This window comes from Rhinopithecus roxellana, chromosome 9, assembly GCF_007565055.1.
Source record: "Rhinopithecus roxellana isolate Shanxi Qingling chromosome 9, ASM756505v1, whole genome shotgun sequence".
In the NCBI taxonomy this organism is placed as follows: domain Eukaryota; kingdom Metazoa; phylum Chordata; class Mammalia; order Primates; family Cercopithecidae; genus Rhinopithecus; species Rhinopithecus roxellana.
The window spans coordinates 19637640-19657104 of NC_044557.1; the positions used below are offsets into that span (position 1 = coordinate 19637640).

Consider the following 19465-nt stretch of genomic DNA (forward strand, 5'->3'; position numbering starts at 1 on the left):
TTTTTCTGATATTCACTGTGAGAACAAGATTAAACTTCTAGAGGTAAAGCTCATAAAAGTATGAGAACATCCTCAATAACTGGGTCCTCCTGGAGTTTTTAACTCTCACAGTTATATACACTGAGTCTCTGGCAATTTGTCAGTTTTAGTTTAGGCTTTTCGACTCCAGTGCTGTCTGTGTGAAAGTTTAGCTCACATGATTCTGTTCTAGCAAGTTGTGATTCTCTGTATGCACTTGTTGATCTCTTGAATTTGGGGGCAGTGCTTCATCCTGTGATCTCACTTCTCCAACAGACCTAAAAAGAGCTGCTGCTTATTCAGTCTGTTCACCTTTTTACTTGTTGACAGATTGGAGTGGCAACTTCCAAGTGTCTTAGATACCTGATCAGAAACTAAGTCTTGTCTTTTCACATATTTGAATAAAAGCCACCTGTCAATATATAAATTGTACATATTTTCTCACATTCTGTAGCTTGTCATTTTATTTTTATCAGAGTCTGAGTGAAAAGGGTTCTAAATTTGAGAAAGCAGAACTTACCATTTTTCTCTTTAAACTTCCTTCTTTTTGCCATAATCTAAAATATTTTGCCTACCACCAGCCACAAAGATTGTCTCCTATCTTTTATCCCAAAAGTTTTTTAGCTTTAACTCTAATTTTTAGGTCTTTAATTTATTTCAAGGTAATTTTTTGTGTATGGTGAGATGTGAAGTTTTATTTTATTTACACATATGTTTAGTTTATACCATTTTGTTGGAAAGATTTTCCTCACCCATTGAATAGCCCTTTGTCTTATCATATAAAGTGGCCATATAAAATCATTTTATAGCTGGATTCTCTGTTCTACTTTATTAATTGTATATATTTATCCTTTGGTCAATACTACCTTGTCTTCATTATTATAACTTCATAGAAAACATTGAAATTTATAGAAAATTCGTATATGTGTTCCAATTTATTGTTTTTCTTTTCATGGCTTGGTTTATTCTAGGTCATTTCCATTTCCATATCAATTGTAGAATCAGCTTATCAATTTCTACAAAAAGATAAGTGGATTTTGGCTGGGGCTGTGTTAAATGTATGGATCCATTTGTGTAGAGCTGAAATCTCAATATTATGTCTCCCAATCCATGAAAGTGGGATATGTCTCCATTCATTTCAATGTTTTTTGCTTTTCCTGAGTAATGTTTATTTTTATTGTGCACGATTGCACGTATTTTGTTGTATCTATACATATCATGTTTTGGGAAATATTATATGTAGAATTGTCCATTTGATTTCATTTTCTATTTGTTTGCTGTTTCTACACAGAAATCCAACTCATTGTTATATATTGACTTTTGTATTCAATGACTTGCAAGATTCATTAGTTTTATTATTTTGAAGATTGCCAGTAATCTATATTTCTAGGCCAGATTGAGTTTTACTTCTTGCTCTTTATCATTACATATTTATCTTGCCACAACCACAGTGTTTCCTTCTTCTCTCTAGGCAGCCATTCTGAGTTTCTGTGCACCGCTAGGTTTTTGCCACTCCTCTCCTGTACTCCAGCACTCTATGTAAGTTACTCTGGTCAAATGTAGTTGTTTATCCATTGTTTTGGTCCTTTCTTGTGGTGGGAGACCAGCATTAGGCACTTCTAGTGCTGTCTAATGGGCCATCTTGCTGATGTCCCTTTATCATATTTTATAATTATTTTTGTTTGATCTTAGTTGTATATTTTTATATTTTTTATAATTATGATAGATTTAATTTCAAAATATTTTAATTAGAATCACCTTTCCAGAGAAAATGTTTCTACCTATATTAACAAACCATGCATTTTGCTACCCCATTGGTTATAATCTACTGTTTTTAGATGTTGTTGTCTGTTTTTATTTCTGCTTGTTGTTGAGGGGTATATTCTTTCAATCCCTTTGACACTCTTAGTGACAATTAAATTTACGTTTGGAACTAATACATACACTAAATAATGTCAGAAGACAATAACCAAAGACAAAAATTATCTAAGGACCATGCTTCCAAAAATAATAATATTAGAAAACAAAGGCTCCCATCTTTTCTAAATAATATATTTTTCAAATATATTTTACTAATAGATAAAGCATTTATCTTCTTTACTACTAGAATATTTTCAAAATTTTAGAAAAAAATTATACTAACGTTGTTATTGCCACAATCACATTCTTCACCTCCTTCCAACAATCCATTGCCACATATTCTCCTTTGTGTGTAGGTTGGCATTTCAGGAAGGTTTGTCTGAAGACATGTAAGGCCATTATGAGAAGAAATATATTTAAAGTCATCCAAGCTACAGATGCTAAAATCCTTCACACCACCAGAGTACCTAAAATATAAAAATATGGTTATGACACAAATTAATGTTGTATATTTTTATACACCCCATAATATGGTACTTTAAAGAGAGATTTAAAAAGCATTATTCTTCATAGAAAACAATTAGCAAGTTTAGGCCGGGCGCGGTGGCTCAAGCCTGTAATCCCAGCACTTTGGGAGGCCGAGACGGGCGGATCATGAGGTGAGGAGATCAAGACCATCCTGGCTAACATGGTGAAACCCCATCTCTACTAAAAAATACAAAAACACTAGCCGGGCGAGGTGGCAGGTTGCCTGTAGTCCCAGCTATTCAGGAGGCTGAGGCAGGAGAATGGCGTAAACCCGGGAGATGGAGCTGGCAGTGAGCTGAGATCTGGCCACTGCACTCTAGCCTGGGCGACAGAGTGAGACTCCGTCTTAAAAAAAAAAAAAAAAAGAACAGTGGGTTTGTCATAAAAGTGAGTTTGAGCCCCTCTCTGGTATGTGTGTATGCTTTCTTGTCCTTATACCTTTTGTTATGGGATAACACAGGAAGGAACTCTCACAAGATGTGGGCCCCTCAACCTTGAACTTATCAGGATCCAGAACCATAAGGCAAATAAACCTCTCTTCTTTGTAATTACCCAGTCATCGGCATTCTGTTTTAACAGTACAAATCAAAATAAGAAGAAAAATGGTACTAGTAGTGGAGCTATATATATATATATAATATATAATATTATATATATATATAATAGCTATAACAAATTTCTGAAAATGTAAAGGCAGCTTTGGAACTTAATAATGGGTAGGGGCTACAAGAGTTTGGAGAAGCAGAAAAGTCCCAGATTGTCATAAATGGAGCATTAAGGGAGATTGTGGCGAGGGCTCAAAAGAAGAGAAGAAGTGTAGAAAAAGTCTGGAACATCTTAAATATTACTTAAGTGGTTGTGATCATAAAACCAATAAAATTATGGACTTAAACTTCATTCTGATGAGGCCTCCGGTGGAAATGAGAAACAAGGTACTGGAAACGAAGTAAAGGCCATCCTTGCTACACATTTGCAAAGAATTTAGTGGAATTGTTTTGGCGTCCTAGGACCAGGTGGAAGACATCCTGTGCTCCACAGGTTCACTGCCCAGGGCTGCCTTGGGACTCTGCATTCTGGCACAGTGCTTCTCAGCTTCCCCATCCATGACTCAATTTAAGAGTAGTGAACTAGGATATCTGGCAGAAGAAATATCTAAGTGGCAAAGTGTTCAAGGTGCTGCCTGGCTTCTTTTGGCTGCTTATAGTAAAATGAGAATGGAAATGATTTAAATATGGAATTTATCATTAGAAGAAGCAGAACAGACAGACTTGACAAACTTTCAGGATGGCTATGTAAAAAAATAAAAAAGCATGTTTAAAAAGGCAACTGTGACCAGGCACGGTGGCTCACACCTGTAATTCCAGCACTTTAGGGGGCGGAGGCAGGAGGATTACTTGAGGTCAGGAGCTCTAGACCACCCTGGCCAACATGGTGAAACCCCTTCTGTACTAAAAATACAAAATTAGCCAGTCATGGTAGCATGAGCCTATAATTCCAGCTACTCTGGAGGCTGAGGCAGGAGAATTGCTTGAACCCAGGAGGCAGAGGGTGCAGCGAGCTGAGCTTGCACCACTGCACTCCAGCCTCGGTGACAGAGTGAGACTCCATCTCAAAAAAAAAAAAAAAAGCAACTATTTGCTAAAGAGATTAATATGGACAGAATAAAGCCAGGTTCTATCCAACTTAACCAGGAAGACAACAAGAGAATGACCCTGAAGGCATTTCTGAGATCCTTGAGTATGCCTCTCCCCTCATCGCATCACAGGCTCAGAGCTCTAGAAGGGCTGAATGGTTTCAGAGAACAGGCCTGAGGTGTGATCCACAGGTTCACTGCCCAGGACTACCCTGGGACTCTGCTTTCTGACACAGTGCTTCTCAGCTTCCCCATCCATTACTCAAGTGGGCCCAGGTGTGGCTCAATCACCTCTCCAGAGGGCACAAGTAGTAAGCCTTGACAATATCCACACAATGCTAACTCTGCAAACCTGCAGAACACAAGAGATGCCAGACCATGGTGACCTCCACCTAGATTTTTTTCAAATAATGTCATCAACAGCCTGGGAGCTCAAGCAGAGACTTGTCACAGGGATAGAGCCACTGCAGAGAGCTCCCACTAGAGCAAAACCCATCAAGGCCGTAAGAGTGAGACCATCACAGAACGTTCCTTCTAGGGAAATGCCTAGTGAAGCCATGGGAGTGGGGCAGCCCCTGAGGCCCCAGAACTTTAAAGCCACCAGTTTGCAACCTCAGTCTGGGAGAGATGCAGGCATGAGACTCCAACCTGTGAAAGCTGCTGGGTGGACTGACCAGAAAGAAGCAAGAATCCTGAGGTTTTGCAGACTCAACCTACACCCAAGTATGCCCATGGTGTAGGACATGGAGTCAAAGGAGGTTATTCTCCAGGTTTAAGCCAGTATTGTTTTTCCCTGTTGGGTTTTGGAGTCATGTGAGACCAGTTACCCCTTCCTTCTTGCCTATTTCTCTCTTTTGGAATGGGAATATCTATCCTGTGCCTGTTCCTCCATTGTATTTTGGAAGCACCAAAAAACAATGCAACTTGTTAATTGCACAGGCTCACAGCTGGAGAGGAATTTGCCTCAGGATAAACCATGCCTAGAGTCTTACCCTCATCTGACTTAGATTAGAATTTGAACTTCAGATTTTTGAGTTGATGCTAGAAGTTAAGACTTTGGGGGCTATTGGGGTGAAATGAATGTATTTTGAATTATGAGAAGGACGTGAATTTGGGGGGGCAGGGTAAAACGCTATAGTTTGAGTGTGTCCCCCAACATTCATGTGTCAATTTTAATAACCAATAAATGCAACAGTGTTGGGAAGTGAGACCTTCAAGAGTTGATTAGACCATGAGAACTAATCCTTGAGGATGCTTCCATCATGCATGTCCTGAATGAATTGTCACAGTTATCATGAAAAGTGGTTTAGCTATAAAACCAAGTTCAGCTCCTCTCATACATGCACCTGTGCTCCCTTGTCCTTCCTCCTGCATAGCATGATAGAGAAAGAAGGCTCTCACCAGATGCAGACCTCTCCACCTTGGATTTCTCAAACTCCAGAATGGTGAGGCAAATAAATCTCTGTTCTTTATAAATTAACAGTCTTGGGATTCTGATATAGGAGCACAAAATGAACTAGGACAACCACATGTTTTTATCCATTCATCCACTGATGGACACTTAGGTTGCCGCCATATTTTGGCTATTGTCAATAACTGCAATGAACATGGGGGTGCAGATATTTCTTCAACATACGGATTTTAATTATTATTAATATATACCCAGATGTGGGATTGCTGAATCATATGGTATTCTACTTTTAGTATTTCTGAGGGATATCCATATTGTTTTCCATAATGGCTGTATTATTTATATCCCCACCAACAGAGTACAAGTGTTTCCTTTTCTCCTCATCCTAGTCAACACATACATTTTTTCTTTTTGATAATTGCAATTCTAACCGGCATGAGGTGCTATCTTAATTGGTATTTCTCTAATTATTACTGATGTTGACTATTTCTTTATAAATCTATTGATCATTTGTATGTCTTCTTTGGAGAAGTGTCTATTCAGGTCCTTTGCCCATTTTTAAATTGACTTTTATATGTTCTCCCTGTTGAGATGTTTGTGTCCTTTGTATATTTTAGGATATTATTCTTTTATCATGTGTATCGTTTGCAAATATTTTCTCCAAGTCTGTGGGTTGTCTGTTCACTCTGTTAGCTGTTTCCTTTATTGTGTTGTAACCCCGTTTGTCTATCTTTGCTCTTGTTTCCTGTGCTTTAGGGGTCATATCTAAAAAGTCATTGCCCAGACCAATGTCAAAAAGATTTCCCCTTTGTTTTCTTCTGGTAGGTTTAGAGTTTCAGGTCCTATGCTTTTGTATTTAATCCATGTTGAGTTGATTTTCATATGGTATGAGATAAGGGTCCAATTTCATTCTTCTGAATGTTAACATAGTACCACATATCAGTTTTCTCAGCATCTTTTATTGAGGTGACTGTCCTTTCCCCATTGTGTACCATTGGCATCTTTGTCAAAAATAAATTGACTTGAGAAGTGGATTTATTTCTGGGTTCTCTATCCTGTTCCCTTGGTCAATCTGTCTGTTTTTATGGCAGTACCATACTGTTGTGATTACTATATGTTTGTAATATATTTTGAAACCAGGTATTGTGATACCTCTAGCTTTGTTCTTTCTGCTCAACATTGCTTTGGCTATTCAGTGTCTTTTGTGGTTCCATACAAATTTTATAAGTTTTATTTTATTTCTGTGAAAAATGACAATAAAACTTTAATAGAAATTACACCAAACCTGTAGATCATTTTAAATACTATGAACATTTTAATAAGAATAATTCTTCCAATCCATAAACAAGTGCTCTCTATTTGTGTCTTCTTCAATTTCTTTTATCAATGTTTTACATTTGTCAGTATTTAGATCTTTCAGAATCATTAAAAATAGACAATTCATATGGCCTGTCCATAGAAAGTACCCTTGAGCTGGCCAAAAGAAAAAAATTATAATCCATATTCTGAAAATAGTAAGGAGAAAGGGTTTCCCCAGGCATGGAGAGGCCTGGGAGAGTGCTAGGCCTATTTTTGCATGTGATTCATTTGCAGTTGCAAAGAAGTTGTATTCTGCAGTTGTCTGGTGTAGTGTTGTATAATTGCCAAAAATTTTAGTTTGATTAACAGAAATACAAGTGTTCCTTAGAATAAGTGAAAGATTCATACAGTGAAAACTATAAAATATTGATGCAAGGAATTGAAGAGGACACACAGACACAAAATGGAAAGACATGCCATGTTCATGAATTGGAAGAATCAATATTGTTAAAATGTCCATATTATCCAAAGCAACCTACAGATAGATTCAAGGCAATCCCTATCAAAATAGAAATGATAATGTTCTTAGAAATGGAAAAAATAAACACAAAATTTATATGGAACTACAAAAGATCCAGATGAGCCAAAGCCATCTTGAGCAAAAAGAACAAAATTAGAGGAATCACATCCCTGACTTCAAATTATACTACAAAGCTACAGTAGCCAAAACAACACAGCACTGTCATAAACCCGATATGTACACCACTGGAAAGAATAGGGAATACAGAGATAAATCCACACATTTATAGTCAATTCACTTTTGACAAAGCCTCCAAGAACATACACTGGGGAAAGAGAAGTGTCTCTAACTAAAGATACTGAGAATACTGGACATCCACATGCCAAAGAATAAAACTAGAACCTTATCTCTTGCCATATGTAAAAATCAAATCAAAATCAATTAAATCTAAGACCTGATGCTATAAAATTACTTGAAGAAACATTGGGGAAATACACCAGGACATTTGTCTGAGAAAAGATTTCCTGAGTAAGACTTCAAAAGCACAGGCACCCACAGCAAAAACAGGCAAATAGGATTACATCAAATTAAAATGCTTCTGCACAGCAAAAGAAACAATCAACACAGTGATTGTTGATTGTGAACAGACTACAGAATGGGAGAAAATATTTGCAAACTACTCATCTAACAAGGATTTAATAAGCAATGTGTAGTGAACAGGCTACAGAATGGGAGAAAATATTTGCAAACTACTCATCTAACAAGGATTTAATAAGCAATGTGTAGTGAACAGGCTACAGAATGGGAGAAAATATTTGCAAACTACCCATGTAACAAGGGCTTAATAACCAGATATAAAAGGAAGTCAAACAACTCAATAGCAGAGAAACAAATAATCTGATTTTAAAATGGGCAAAAGATCTGAACAGACATTTTTTAAAGACATACAAATGGCCAAAAAACAGCTATAGGAAAAAAAAAATGCTGCACATCACCCATCACCAGATAAATGCAAATCAAAACTACAATGAGATATCATCTCACGCCGGTTAAAATAACTTTTAGCAAAAAGAGAGACAAGAATGATGCTGGTGAGGATGCAGATAAAAGGAACCTTCATACATTCTTGGTGGGAATGTAAGTTAGTACAGCCACTATGAAGAACAGTATAAATGTTTCTGAAAAAACTAAAAATAGAACTACCATATGAACCAGCAATTTCACTGCGAGAAGTATATTCAAAGAAAAAATTAGTGTATTGAAGAGGTATTTGCACTCCCATGTTTACTGCAGCACTATTCACAATAACTAAGATATAAAATCAACCTAAGGTGTCCATCAGTGGATGAATCTGGAAAGAAAATATTGTACATATACACTGTAGGATTTTATTCAGCCATAAAAGAGAATGAAATCTTCTCATTTTCAACAATGTGGATGAAACTGGGACATAATGTTAAGTGAAATGAGCTAGACACAAAAAGACAACATTGCATGTTCTAACTCAGATATGGGAACTAAAAAAATTGAATGCATGGAGATAGAGAATAGAATGGTGGTTACCTGAGGCTGGGAAGGTTGGAGGGGGAGGTAGAAAGGGAATGGTTGATGAGTAGAAAAGTACAATTACATAGACAGAGTAAGATCTAGTGTTCGGTAGCAGAATAAGGTGACTACAGTTAACAATACTTTCTTGCATATTTCAAAATAACTAAAAGAGTGGAATTGGAGCACCCCTAATGCAAAGAATTGATAAATGCTTATAGTAATTGAAATCCTAATAACCCTGAATTGATCATTACACATTGTATGCTTGGATTAAAATATCGCACCTATATCATAAATATGCATGCTGTATGTATTTATGATGTGATGTACAACTATTATGTATCCACAATTAAAAATAAAACATGGATGGAAGTGGACATCATTACATTAAGTGAAATAAGCCAGGCACTGAAAGACAAACATCAAATGTTCCCACTTATTTGTGGGATCTACAAATCAAAACAATTGAATTCATAGAAATAGAGAGTAGAAGGATGGTTACCAGAGGCTGGGAAGGGTAGTAGGGGGCTATAGAGAGGTGGGGATGGTTAATGGGTACAAAAAAAAAAAAAAAAAAAAAAACAGAAAGAATGAATAAGACCTACTATTTGATAGCACAACAGGGTGACTACAATGAATAATAACTTATTTATACATTTTAAAATAACTTAAAAAGTGTAACTGGAGTGTTTGTAACTCAAGGGATATAAATGTTTCAGGAAATGGATACCCCATTCTCCATGATGTGTTTATTTCACATTACATGCCTCTATCAAAACATCTCATGCACCCCATAAATATATACACCTACAATGTACCCACAAAAATTAAAAAGAAAAAAGTTTGAAAGAAAACAAGGAAGAAAGAAATTAATTAAAGAAAGAACATGTCTATTTAATAAAGAAAATTCTTACACTGCTTTTGGTGTCATTGTGCAAACATCTCCTGAACAATGGCAGGTGTCAGTTTTGTCATAAGTTAATCCCAGATTAAGGCCAAGCAATTGAACAATAATGACAGTATATGACTCCAAGGATAAACCCTCTGTGTACTAAATATAAGAAAAAGAAAAAGTTAACTAATAATTATAATCAGTTCTAAAATACAACAATATTTACCGAATCAAAAGTTAGTATATGAAAGTAATTCTTAAAATTCACTCAAGATACCTATGTGGATGCAATTATAGTAGTTATATAAATTTTTTGATTATAGATTTATTAAACATGAATGAGTCCACATAACAATTATATTAAGTTTCAAAACACTATTACTTAATGACATTATCAGCTATCTTAGCAAACAGAACAGTCAAAAACCCTAGTTTATGGCTTCTTTGAATTATTTTAAACAAAATGCCTTTAATATTCTTCAATAGTCGATTCTACATTCCTTCTATAGTAGACAGCCTCTGAAATGGGTCCCAATAATCCCTGTCTCCTGGTATTCATGTCCTTGTGGAATCCCACTTTATTGCGTATAGGCTGGACTTACTGACTTGCTTTTAATTAACTGAGTATAGCAGAAGTGATGGGTCATCATGTCCAGGATATGTTATAAAAGGACTGGCTTCTTAAATTCTCTATCTTGCTCTTTCTTGCTCACTCTAGGGGAATCCAGCTGCAATGCCATGAGGTGAACTAGTAGAGAAGCCCACATGAGTGATCTTGGAAATGACTTTCTGAGGTCTGCCAACAGCCACATGACTGAGCTTGAAAGCATATCCTCCATCAGTCAAACCTTGAGATAATTCCAGCCCTTGCTGACACATTGATTTTGTCTTTGTTGGAAATCTAGAGTTTGAACCACCCACTGAATTCCTCCTAGATTCCTAACCTACAGAACTGCATTGTTTTTGTCTGCTAAGTTTTGGTGTGATCTGTTATGTCACAATAGATAAATAATACATCCTCATAGGTATTATTGTTCTCCTGTACATAATTTCCAATGCTTATGTTTTCCTTTAAGAGTCCTGCTCAGATGACTATTCAGAACACAATTAAGTGTTATGATATAGGGGAAAGAACACAGCTATCATCTGTTTCTAAGTAATTTCAAATTATTTTGAAGTTGCAGGTAAAACTGAAAACATTCGGAATAACTCAGCGGTTATATGCCTTAATTACTCACATGACATTACTCTGTTTATTTAAGTACTTCCACCAAAATCAATTAATTCTTCCACCACATAGCAAAATAATACGGGCCACTGAACATCTCCAAAATACAAAAACAACAACATCATAGAAGAAAGTTAACTGATCTTCTAATGTAAAAAGGTAGTTGGTTTCTGATGAACCTGAAGTAAATGATAGTGAGGGAGTGATAAGTAAAGAGTAGTTCAGAGAAGGCGGCCACAATCCACGGAGATGTTTCTGAATTTTTGGTTCTCCATACTCTCCTGGGTTGCTTATTGTTCACCTGCACCCACTAACAGGTAGAAAAACAGCATGGCCAACATAACAATAAATGAATGCATCGAATGTTTCAGTACACCTTCAAAAAAGAGTAACTTCACTTCCTGGCAGACTGCTTGAACTCAAGCAATCTTTCCTTCTCCATCCCAGCTTTTGATCAAAAGAAATTATGAGGAAAGAAGCAAATAATAAATGGTAGCAAAGGCCACATTTTTGCCTAACTTTGGTAGATCCCTATTCCCTCTACTATCCGTTAGATAAAAAAGTTAGAATCCTCTTTTTTCCTCATATGTTAAGAAATCTCATAAGAAAAAATTATATAACAGATGAGTGCAAGCACCATAAAAAACAACAAAATGAATTACAAATCTACCCTTCTATACTCTGCTATAAGATTGTGGGACTAAGATTCTGCAAACTACATTTCTCATATTTTTTTGTTACCAAATTATCTGCAGTTGGAAGAAAGAAGTGGCTTTCTTTTTCCCGCAGACAGTTGTTTTGTTCAGCACCATGGCCCAGTCAGCACCATTTTGCTCCTAAAGTGGAAGTTTATTTCAGTATTTGTAGTTTACTCCAGGATCAATAGTTTCCTGACTCCAACTTCTTCCAGTACTATCAGAACCCATGTAATTATGCCCCTTCAATGTAGCAGCAGTTTGAGGCAATACTCCTTCCTCCAGAGACCTAAATGCCAGTTGGAAGTTCCCTCTTCTGACCTCAATTTTGGGAACCCCAATTTTCCTTAGTTCTGGAGTGGTAACTATCATTTTATTATCTGTTAACTCATTATTCCCTTTTGACTTTTTTCAGATGTGAAATACCTGTATAACTAATTCTCTGTTCTAAATCCTTTTGAAATACCTAGTGTAGTACCTGTTTTCTTAATTTGCCCTGCCTTCTGTAGCATTTAATAAGTGAAAGTCCTATGAGGAAAGTAAGCTGAAAAATATACAAACAGAAATCAAAATGGATAAACCGGAACAGTAAAGAAACACAAATTTAAACTAATCATAATGAAATTAAAAAGAAACTTTTTAAAAAAAGATATTGGGAGGGAAGTGACAGCAGCAAGATGGCCAACTGAAGCCCCTACCACTTGTCCCCGCTACAAAGACAGTCAAAACAATGAATAAGCAACTACGCTTTTGTGAAAATAGCTAAATAAGTGTGCCAAGTATATTAAACGAGAGCAGAAGCCCTGTGTAGAACAAAAACTCAGGATAGGCTACACATGGTGGCTCATGCCTGTAATCCCAGCACTTTGGAATGCCAAGATGGGTAAATCACCTGAGGTCAGGAGTTTGAAACCAGCTTGGCCAACATGGTGAAACCCTGTCTCTACTAAAAATACAAACATGTGGTGGTGCATGGCTGTAATCCCAGATACTCAGGAGGCTGAGGCAGGAGGATTGCTTGAACCTGGGAGGCAGAGGTTGCAATGAGCTGAGATTGCACCACTGCACTCCAGCCTGGGTGAGAGAGCAAGACTCCAACTCAAACAAACAAACAAACAAAAACACATAGAAACCCAGGACAGCCACACAGAGAACAGAAGAAAACACTTTGCCTCCACGACTGTGTCTCCCAGCTCAGATTCGTCTAGATACAGGAGGGACTTCTCCCTGGGGGAGAAGGTAAGCAAAAGGACCCGAGTGTGTCCTGTTCTGGAGGTGTCCCATTCTATCCCTGATGCTTTGCCACTCCTGAAACATCCCTGCCTGGTGGCCTGCCATCCCTGAGCCAAGCTGCTGCTATACCCTCCCCTGTGGGGCCAAGCTACTGTGGAGCTACTCGGTCTACCCATCCTAGTCCCTACTGTGCCCTGCCCTCTCCCCTCAGGGCCTGAGCTGAAGTGTCACTCTGCCTCCCAGGCAAATGGTGACTTGGCTGCCCAGAGCAGTCCTGGCCCCACTGCCTGAGCTGAGGAGCCCAGTGCCAGTTGACACCACCACATCAACAAAGGAGGCCAGGCACTTTCATGTACCAACAGAATATATACTACTCTACTCCCAGAGGTCACTGACGAGCCCTTTTCACTTGTTGCCACTACTGCCTCCATTCCTGCTGCTCCAAGTCCAGGGAGAGAACACAGATCAAGTGCACAATCCGTGAGCATTATTCCAGGGGTGCAAGGATGGTTCAACATAAATCAGTAAACATGATTCAACATATAAACAGAACTAAAAACAAAAACCATATGATCATCTCAATAGATGCAGAACAGGCATTTGACAAAATCCAACATCCCTTTATGATAAAATCCCCTCAACAAATGAGGCATACATGGAATATACTTCTAAGTAATAAGAATTTTATATATGACAAACCCACAGCCAACATGATATTGAATGGAGAAAACTTGAAAGCATTCCCCTTAAGAATGGAAAAAGGAAAGGATACCCACTCTCACTACTCCTATTCGACATAGTACTGGAAGTCCTAGCCAGAGCAATCAGGCAAGAGAAAGAAATAAATGGCATCCAAATTGAAAAAGAGGAAGTCAAATTATCTCTGTTCACTGATGACATGATCATATACCTAGAAAACCCTAACAACTCCTCCAGAAGACTCCTAGACTTGATAAGCTATTTCAGTAACGTTTCAGGATACAAAATACATGAACAACGAGTGGCATTTTTATATACCAATAATATTTACGCTGAGAACCAAATCGAGAAAACATTCTCATTCATAGTAGGCACACAAACACATACACATAAACACACACACACACACACACACACACACACACACACACACAGAATACTTAGGAATACATCTAACCAAGGTGGTAAAAGATCTATACGAGAACTCCAGAACACTAGGAAAAGAATTGTAGATGACACAAACAAATGGAAAAATATCCCATACTCATAGATTGGAAGAATCAATATTATTAAAATGACCATATTACCCAAAGCAATCTACAGATTTGATGCAATCCCTATCAAATTATCAACATCAGTTTTAACAGAATTAGGAAAAAAAAAAATCCTAAAGTTCATATGGAAACAAAAAGAGCACAAATAGCCATAGCAATTCTAAGCAAAAAGAACAAATCTAGAGGCATCACATTGCCTGAATTCAAATTATACTATGAGGCTATAGTAACTAAAACAGCATGGTACTGTTACAAAAATAGACACATAGATCAATGCAAGAGAATAGAGAACCTAGTTGTACCTATTGGGTACAATGTTCACTGTTTGGTAATGGGCACACTATAAGCCCAATCCCTACCAGTACATAATATATCTATGTAACAAACAGGCACATGTATATCCTGAATCTAAAATAAAACATAAAATATTAATTTAAAAACATTTTCTAAGAGGATAGAACTTCCATTAAATGTTATTACGACAAAATACTGCTAATAATAATAAGCATAGGGAGCAGAGTAGTCTTTTGGAGATGACAAACATGCTTATGGCATTTATTGTGGTGATGGTTTCACAAGTGTAATACTTATCTCCATGCTCAGCAAGTTGTGTACATTAAATAAGTATAGCTTTTGTATGTTGATTATACCTCAATCATGTGATTTTAAGATTTAATTAATTAACAAAGTTTTTTTAAAAATCATAAAGTAGATACTCTAGAATTTAAAAATTCAACCATCTGAATTGGTCGGCTTAATAGCAGATTTGAAACTGTTGTAGAATGGATAATCCTATTTAAAGTCAGATCAATAGAAATTATCTCAAGTGAAGCACAGAGAATAAAATGGGGAAATAATGAACACAGAGTGATCTGCAAGATGATAGCAAGTAATTTCACAAAAATATAATCACATCCCAGGAGAAAAGGGATTGGAGGATCTAACATTACTCCTTAACCAGAAGTAAATGTGCTTGATCTTTATGGAAATGCATCATGCTTTCACTGGCTTCATTCTAGCCTCATTCCTGACATATCCCTTGATTATGCTCCAAATTAGTAATATAAAAGCCATAAAATTATGAGGAAACTAAGTAATATATTTATGCATGTTTTAAAATATTTAGGAAAATTTGAAACATGAAAGTATTGAGAGCAAACCAGATAATTACCTACCAGAGCAACTGCAGCAGCAAAATCCTTATTACATATTTGCCCAGGAAATGTGGCTCCTATTAAGATGGGAAGTTTCCTGTAGCTGAAAAATAACTTTTGCCATAAGTGAATTTAAAAGTGGTATTATTGGTGATAAGTTTCATAGCAGCAAACATTATCAAACAATTACTATCTTCCAAACACCATACTACTTTGAATTATGCCATAAATACATTTCTCTCAAAGTTTCAATGTTAAGAATATTTCAATATACACTTTTCTCTTTTGAATTTGATAAATATCCAGAAATATAATTAGGATAAAGCCTAACAATTTATGGAAATACTATTGCACTAATGATTATAGTTTTTATTCTGGTTTCCTCTATATTTATAGCCCTGAAAATTCAAATTTCTATGACCTCTTTGTTCATTTATTACTTATTTTTGACCAGATTTTTCTGCACATTAAATTCTAGACAGTAGGAAAATTTAACCCTTCATTATATTAGAAAATAAAAACATAAGAATTAACTAGAAGTGAGCCAGGAGTATAGAAATATGATAACCTGGGGTAAAGGTTCATAAACCAAAGGAAATCAAATAAATTGTAGCACTCACAATAAAACTTTTAGTTATTTCAATACCTTTTGTGGAATTTTACTTTTATTAATAACTTTATGTTGTTTAATAAAACATTTTAAGTTTTGCCTCACATTAACTCCTTGAGGACAAGGACTCTTGCTTACATTTCTCACATTCCATAGTATCTATATTAAATGGGTAGAACACAAGATATATATAAAATAAATGCTTATTTTTCATAATGAACATATTAAGTCATTTTGAGTTATTCCTTTAATGTTATAAAATGCAGAATACTACACTTACACAAATAAGTATGCAATTTGATGTGGTTTGAAGTTAAGATGATCCTTTTTCCATTCAAAAAATTGTAACAATACATCTTCAGCATGCCCTGTAGTAGAAATTTTGTTTTTATTTGACCAGATTTCAATGGAAGATATAATAACAGTCAGTTGTAACTGGGTAAGCATCTAAAAGAAGAATATAATTAAAAATCATAAATAAATGAACATTATATTACATTTTCTAAAAACACATTTGATACAGTACTTTGGTTATGGAAACTCTTCAACAGCACAGAAAACTATTATACACATCATTTTTATAAAATATATTTTTAAATAGCTTTTAAAAACTTACAGTGTTAACAAGGCCAATTATCTGAATAACCTTCTGCGTTACAGCGTTTATATCAGAGCCCATGTAATCAAACTGAAAAAGATAAATGATTTGTAAAAACTAGTGGATGTAATTAATATATCACATCTCTTTTATTTTACAATATGCTGTATTCTAAAGTAGCCATAGGAATCCACTCCAATTGAAATCCAGGAAATCAGTAATAATATGCAAATAATGATTTAATAAAAATATATAATAACATGATTTTAAGCAATGTTTAATACATTCAATTTTCAGTATTATTCCTTTTTTATGAAAATTGAATACTGAATTTCTAAAATGTGATATTTCAAGCAGTTCTCATTTCTATTATAAATATAATCCTAGACTGAAAAACAATATGTGGAGAAAGTGGGAAAATCCTCAGTGACAGGATCACCATTAAAATGATGCTGTATACTGTGTTAGAAACATCGTCTTTCACAACATATTATAACACATGTTCTAATTTCTTCTTTTTCCAGTAAGCTCTTCCTATGTCTAATTGCTTAAAAATGCCAAGACGGTATTAAATAGCAAGGATTATATTAAGTATATGACATACTAAGTACAATAAGATATAAATGGAAACAACAAAAAGTTAAAAAGTGGGAGGATGAAATTAAGGTATAGAGTTTATACTAGTTTTCTTTTTGCTTCTTTGTTTGCTTATGCAAAATAGTGTTATCATCGGGTTAATATAATATGTTATAAGAGAGTATTTGCAAGCCTCATGGTAATCTCAAATCAAAAAACATACAATGCATACACAAAAAATAAAAAATGAGAAACTAAATAATCACCAAAGGAAAAAATCAACTTCACTAGAGAAAGACAGGAATGAAAGAAAGAAGGAAGAAAAGACCACAAAACAACCAGAAAACAAATAATAAAATGTCAACAGTAAGTCCTCCTTACTTATCAGTAATAACATTGAATGCAAATAGACTAAACTCTCCAATCAAAAGATACAGACTGGCTGAATGGATGAAAAATACTAGATCCATTGATCCATTGTTTACAAGAAACACACTTCAACTATAAAGACACACATAGAATGAAAATAAAAAGACAGGAAAAGATATTCATGCCAATGGAAACCAAAAAAGAGCCTGAGTTGCTACACTTACATCAGACAAAATAGGTTTCAACACAGAAACTATAAGAAGAGACAAACAAGGTCAGTACATAATAAATAAGGGGTCAATTCAGCAAGAGGATATAACAATTTTAAACATATATGCACCCAGCACTGGAGCACCCAGGTATACAAAGCGAATTCTTTTTATTTTATTTTTTTTCACAAAGTGGTAAGTGGCAGGGATATAAAGCAATTATTAGAGCTAAAGAGACAAATGGGCCCCAGTACAATATTATCTGGAGACTTCAACACCCCATTTTCAGCATTAGAAATGTCTTCCAGACAGAAAGTTAACAAAACAAAATCAGATTGAATCTGCACTATAGACCAAATGGATCTAACAGATATTCACAGAACATTTCGTCCAAGAGCTGCAGAATACACATTCTTCTCCCCAGCACATGGATTGTCCTCAAGGACAGACCAAATGTTAGGTCATAAAACAGGTCTTAAAACATTCAAAAAATTGACAGAAAATCAAGCATTTCTCTGATGACAATGGAATAAAACTAGAAATTAATAACAGGAAGAATTTTGGAAACTATACAAATGCATGGAAATTAAACAACATGATCCTGAATGACCAGTGGGTCAATGAAGAAATTAAGAATGAAATTGAAAATCTTATTGAAACAAATGATAATGGAAATACAACATACCAAAATCTATGGGATACAGCAAAAGCAGTACTAAGAGGGAAGTTTATAGCTATAATTGCCTACATCAAAAAAGAGTGAACAGGCAACCTACAGAATGGGAGAAAATTTTTGCTATCTATCCATCTGACAAAGGGCTAATATCTAGAATCTACAAGAAACTTAAATAAATTTACAAGGAAAAAAAACATCAAAAAGTGGGCAGAGTATATGAACAGACACTTCTCAAAACAAGACATTTATGTGGTCAAGAAACACGAAAAAAAAGCTCATCATCACTGGTCCTTAGAGAAATGCAAATCAAAACCACAATGAGATACCATCTCACGCCAGTTATAATGACAATTATTAAAAAGTCAGGAAACAACAGATGCTGGCAAGGCTGTGGAGAAATAGGAATGCCTCTATACTGTTGATGGGAGTGTAAATTAATTCAACCATTGTGGAAGACAGTGTGGCAATTCCTCAAGGATCTGGAATTCAAAATACCATTTGACCCAGCAATCCCATTACTGGGTATATACCCAAAGGATTATAAATCATGCTACTATAAGGACACAGTGCACACGTATGTTTATTGCAGCACTATTCACAATAGCAAAGACTTGGAACCAACCCAAATGTCCATCAATGATAGACTGGATAAAGAAAATGTGACACATATACATCATGGAATACTCTGCAGCCATAAAAAGAATGAGTTTATTTCCTTTGCAGGGACATGGATGAAGCTGGAAACCATCATTGTCAGCAAATTAACACAGGAACAGAAAACCAAACACTGCGTGTTCTCACTCATAGGTGGGAGTTTAATAATGAGAACACATGGACACACGGAGGGAACATCACACACGGGGGCCTGTCAGGGGCTTGGGAGCAAGGGGAGCGAGAGCATCAGGACAAATATCTAATGTATGTAGGGCTTAAAACCTAGATGATGGGTTGACGGGTGCAGCAAACCACCATGGCACATGTGTACCTATGTAACAAACCTGCACGTTCTGCACACGTATCCCAGAACTTAAAGTAAAATTTAAAAATTGTAAAAAGAGGAAAAATCTCTAATAAACAATCTAACAATGCATTTTAAAGAACTACAAAAACAAGAGCAAACCAAACCTAAAGTTAGTGGAAGAAATGATAAAGATC

At 35.8% G+C, this 19465-nt stretch overlaps 1 protein-coding gene across 1 annotated transcript in view; it reads right to left on the minus strand.

Annotated features, from left to right (window-relative positions):
* LOC104676329 (disintegrin and metalloproteinase domain-containing protein 5) overlaps window positions 1–19465 on the minus strand; it is a 143119-nt gene that overhangs the window by 93475 nt on the left and 30179 nt on the right. Inside the window, exons 8-12 of the mRNA XM_030938154.1 lie at window positions 16499–16570; window positions 16163–16329; window positions 15294–15375; window positions 9732–9868; window positions 2162–2345 (exon numbers count right to left, since the gene is read on the minus strand). Coding sequence (XP_030794014.1) covers window positions 2162–2345; window positions 9732–9868; window positions 15294–15375; window positions 16163–16329; window positions 16499–16570 — 642 coding nt within the window. The remainder of the gene's footprint in view (window positions 1–2161; window positions 2346–9731; window positions 9869–15293; window positions 15376–16162; window positions 16330–16498; window positions 16571–19465) is intronic.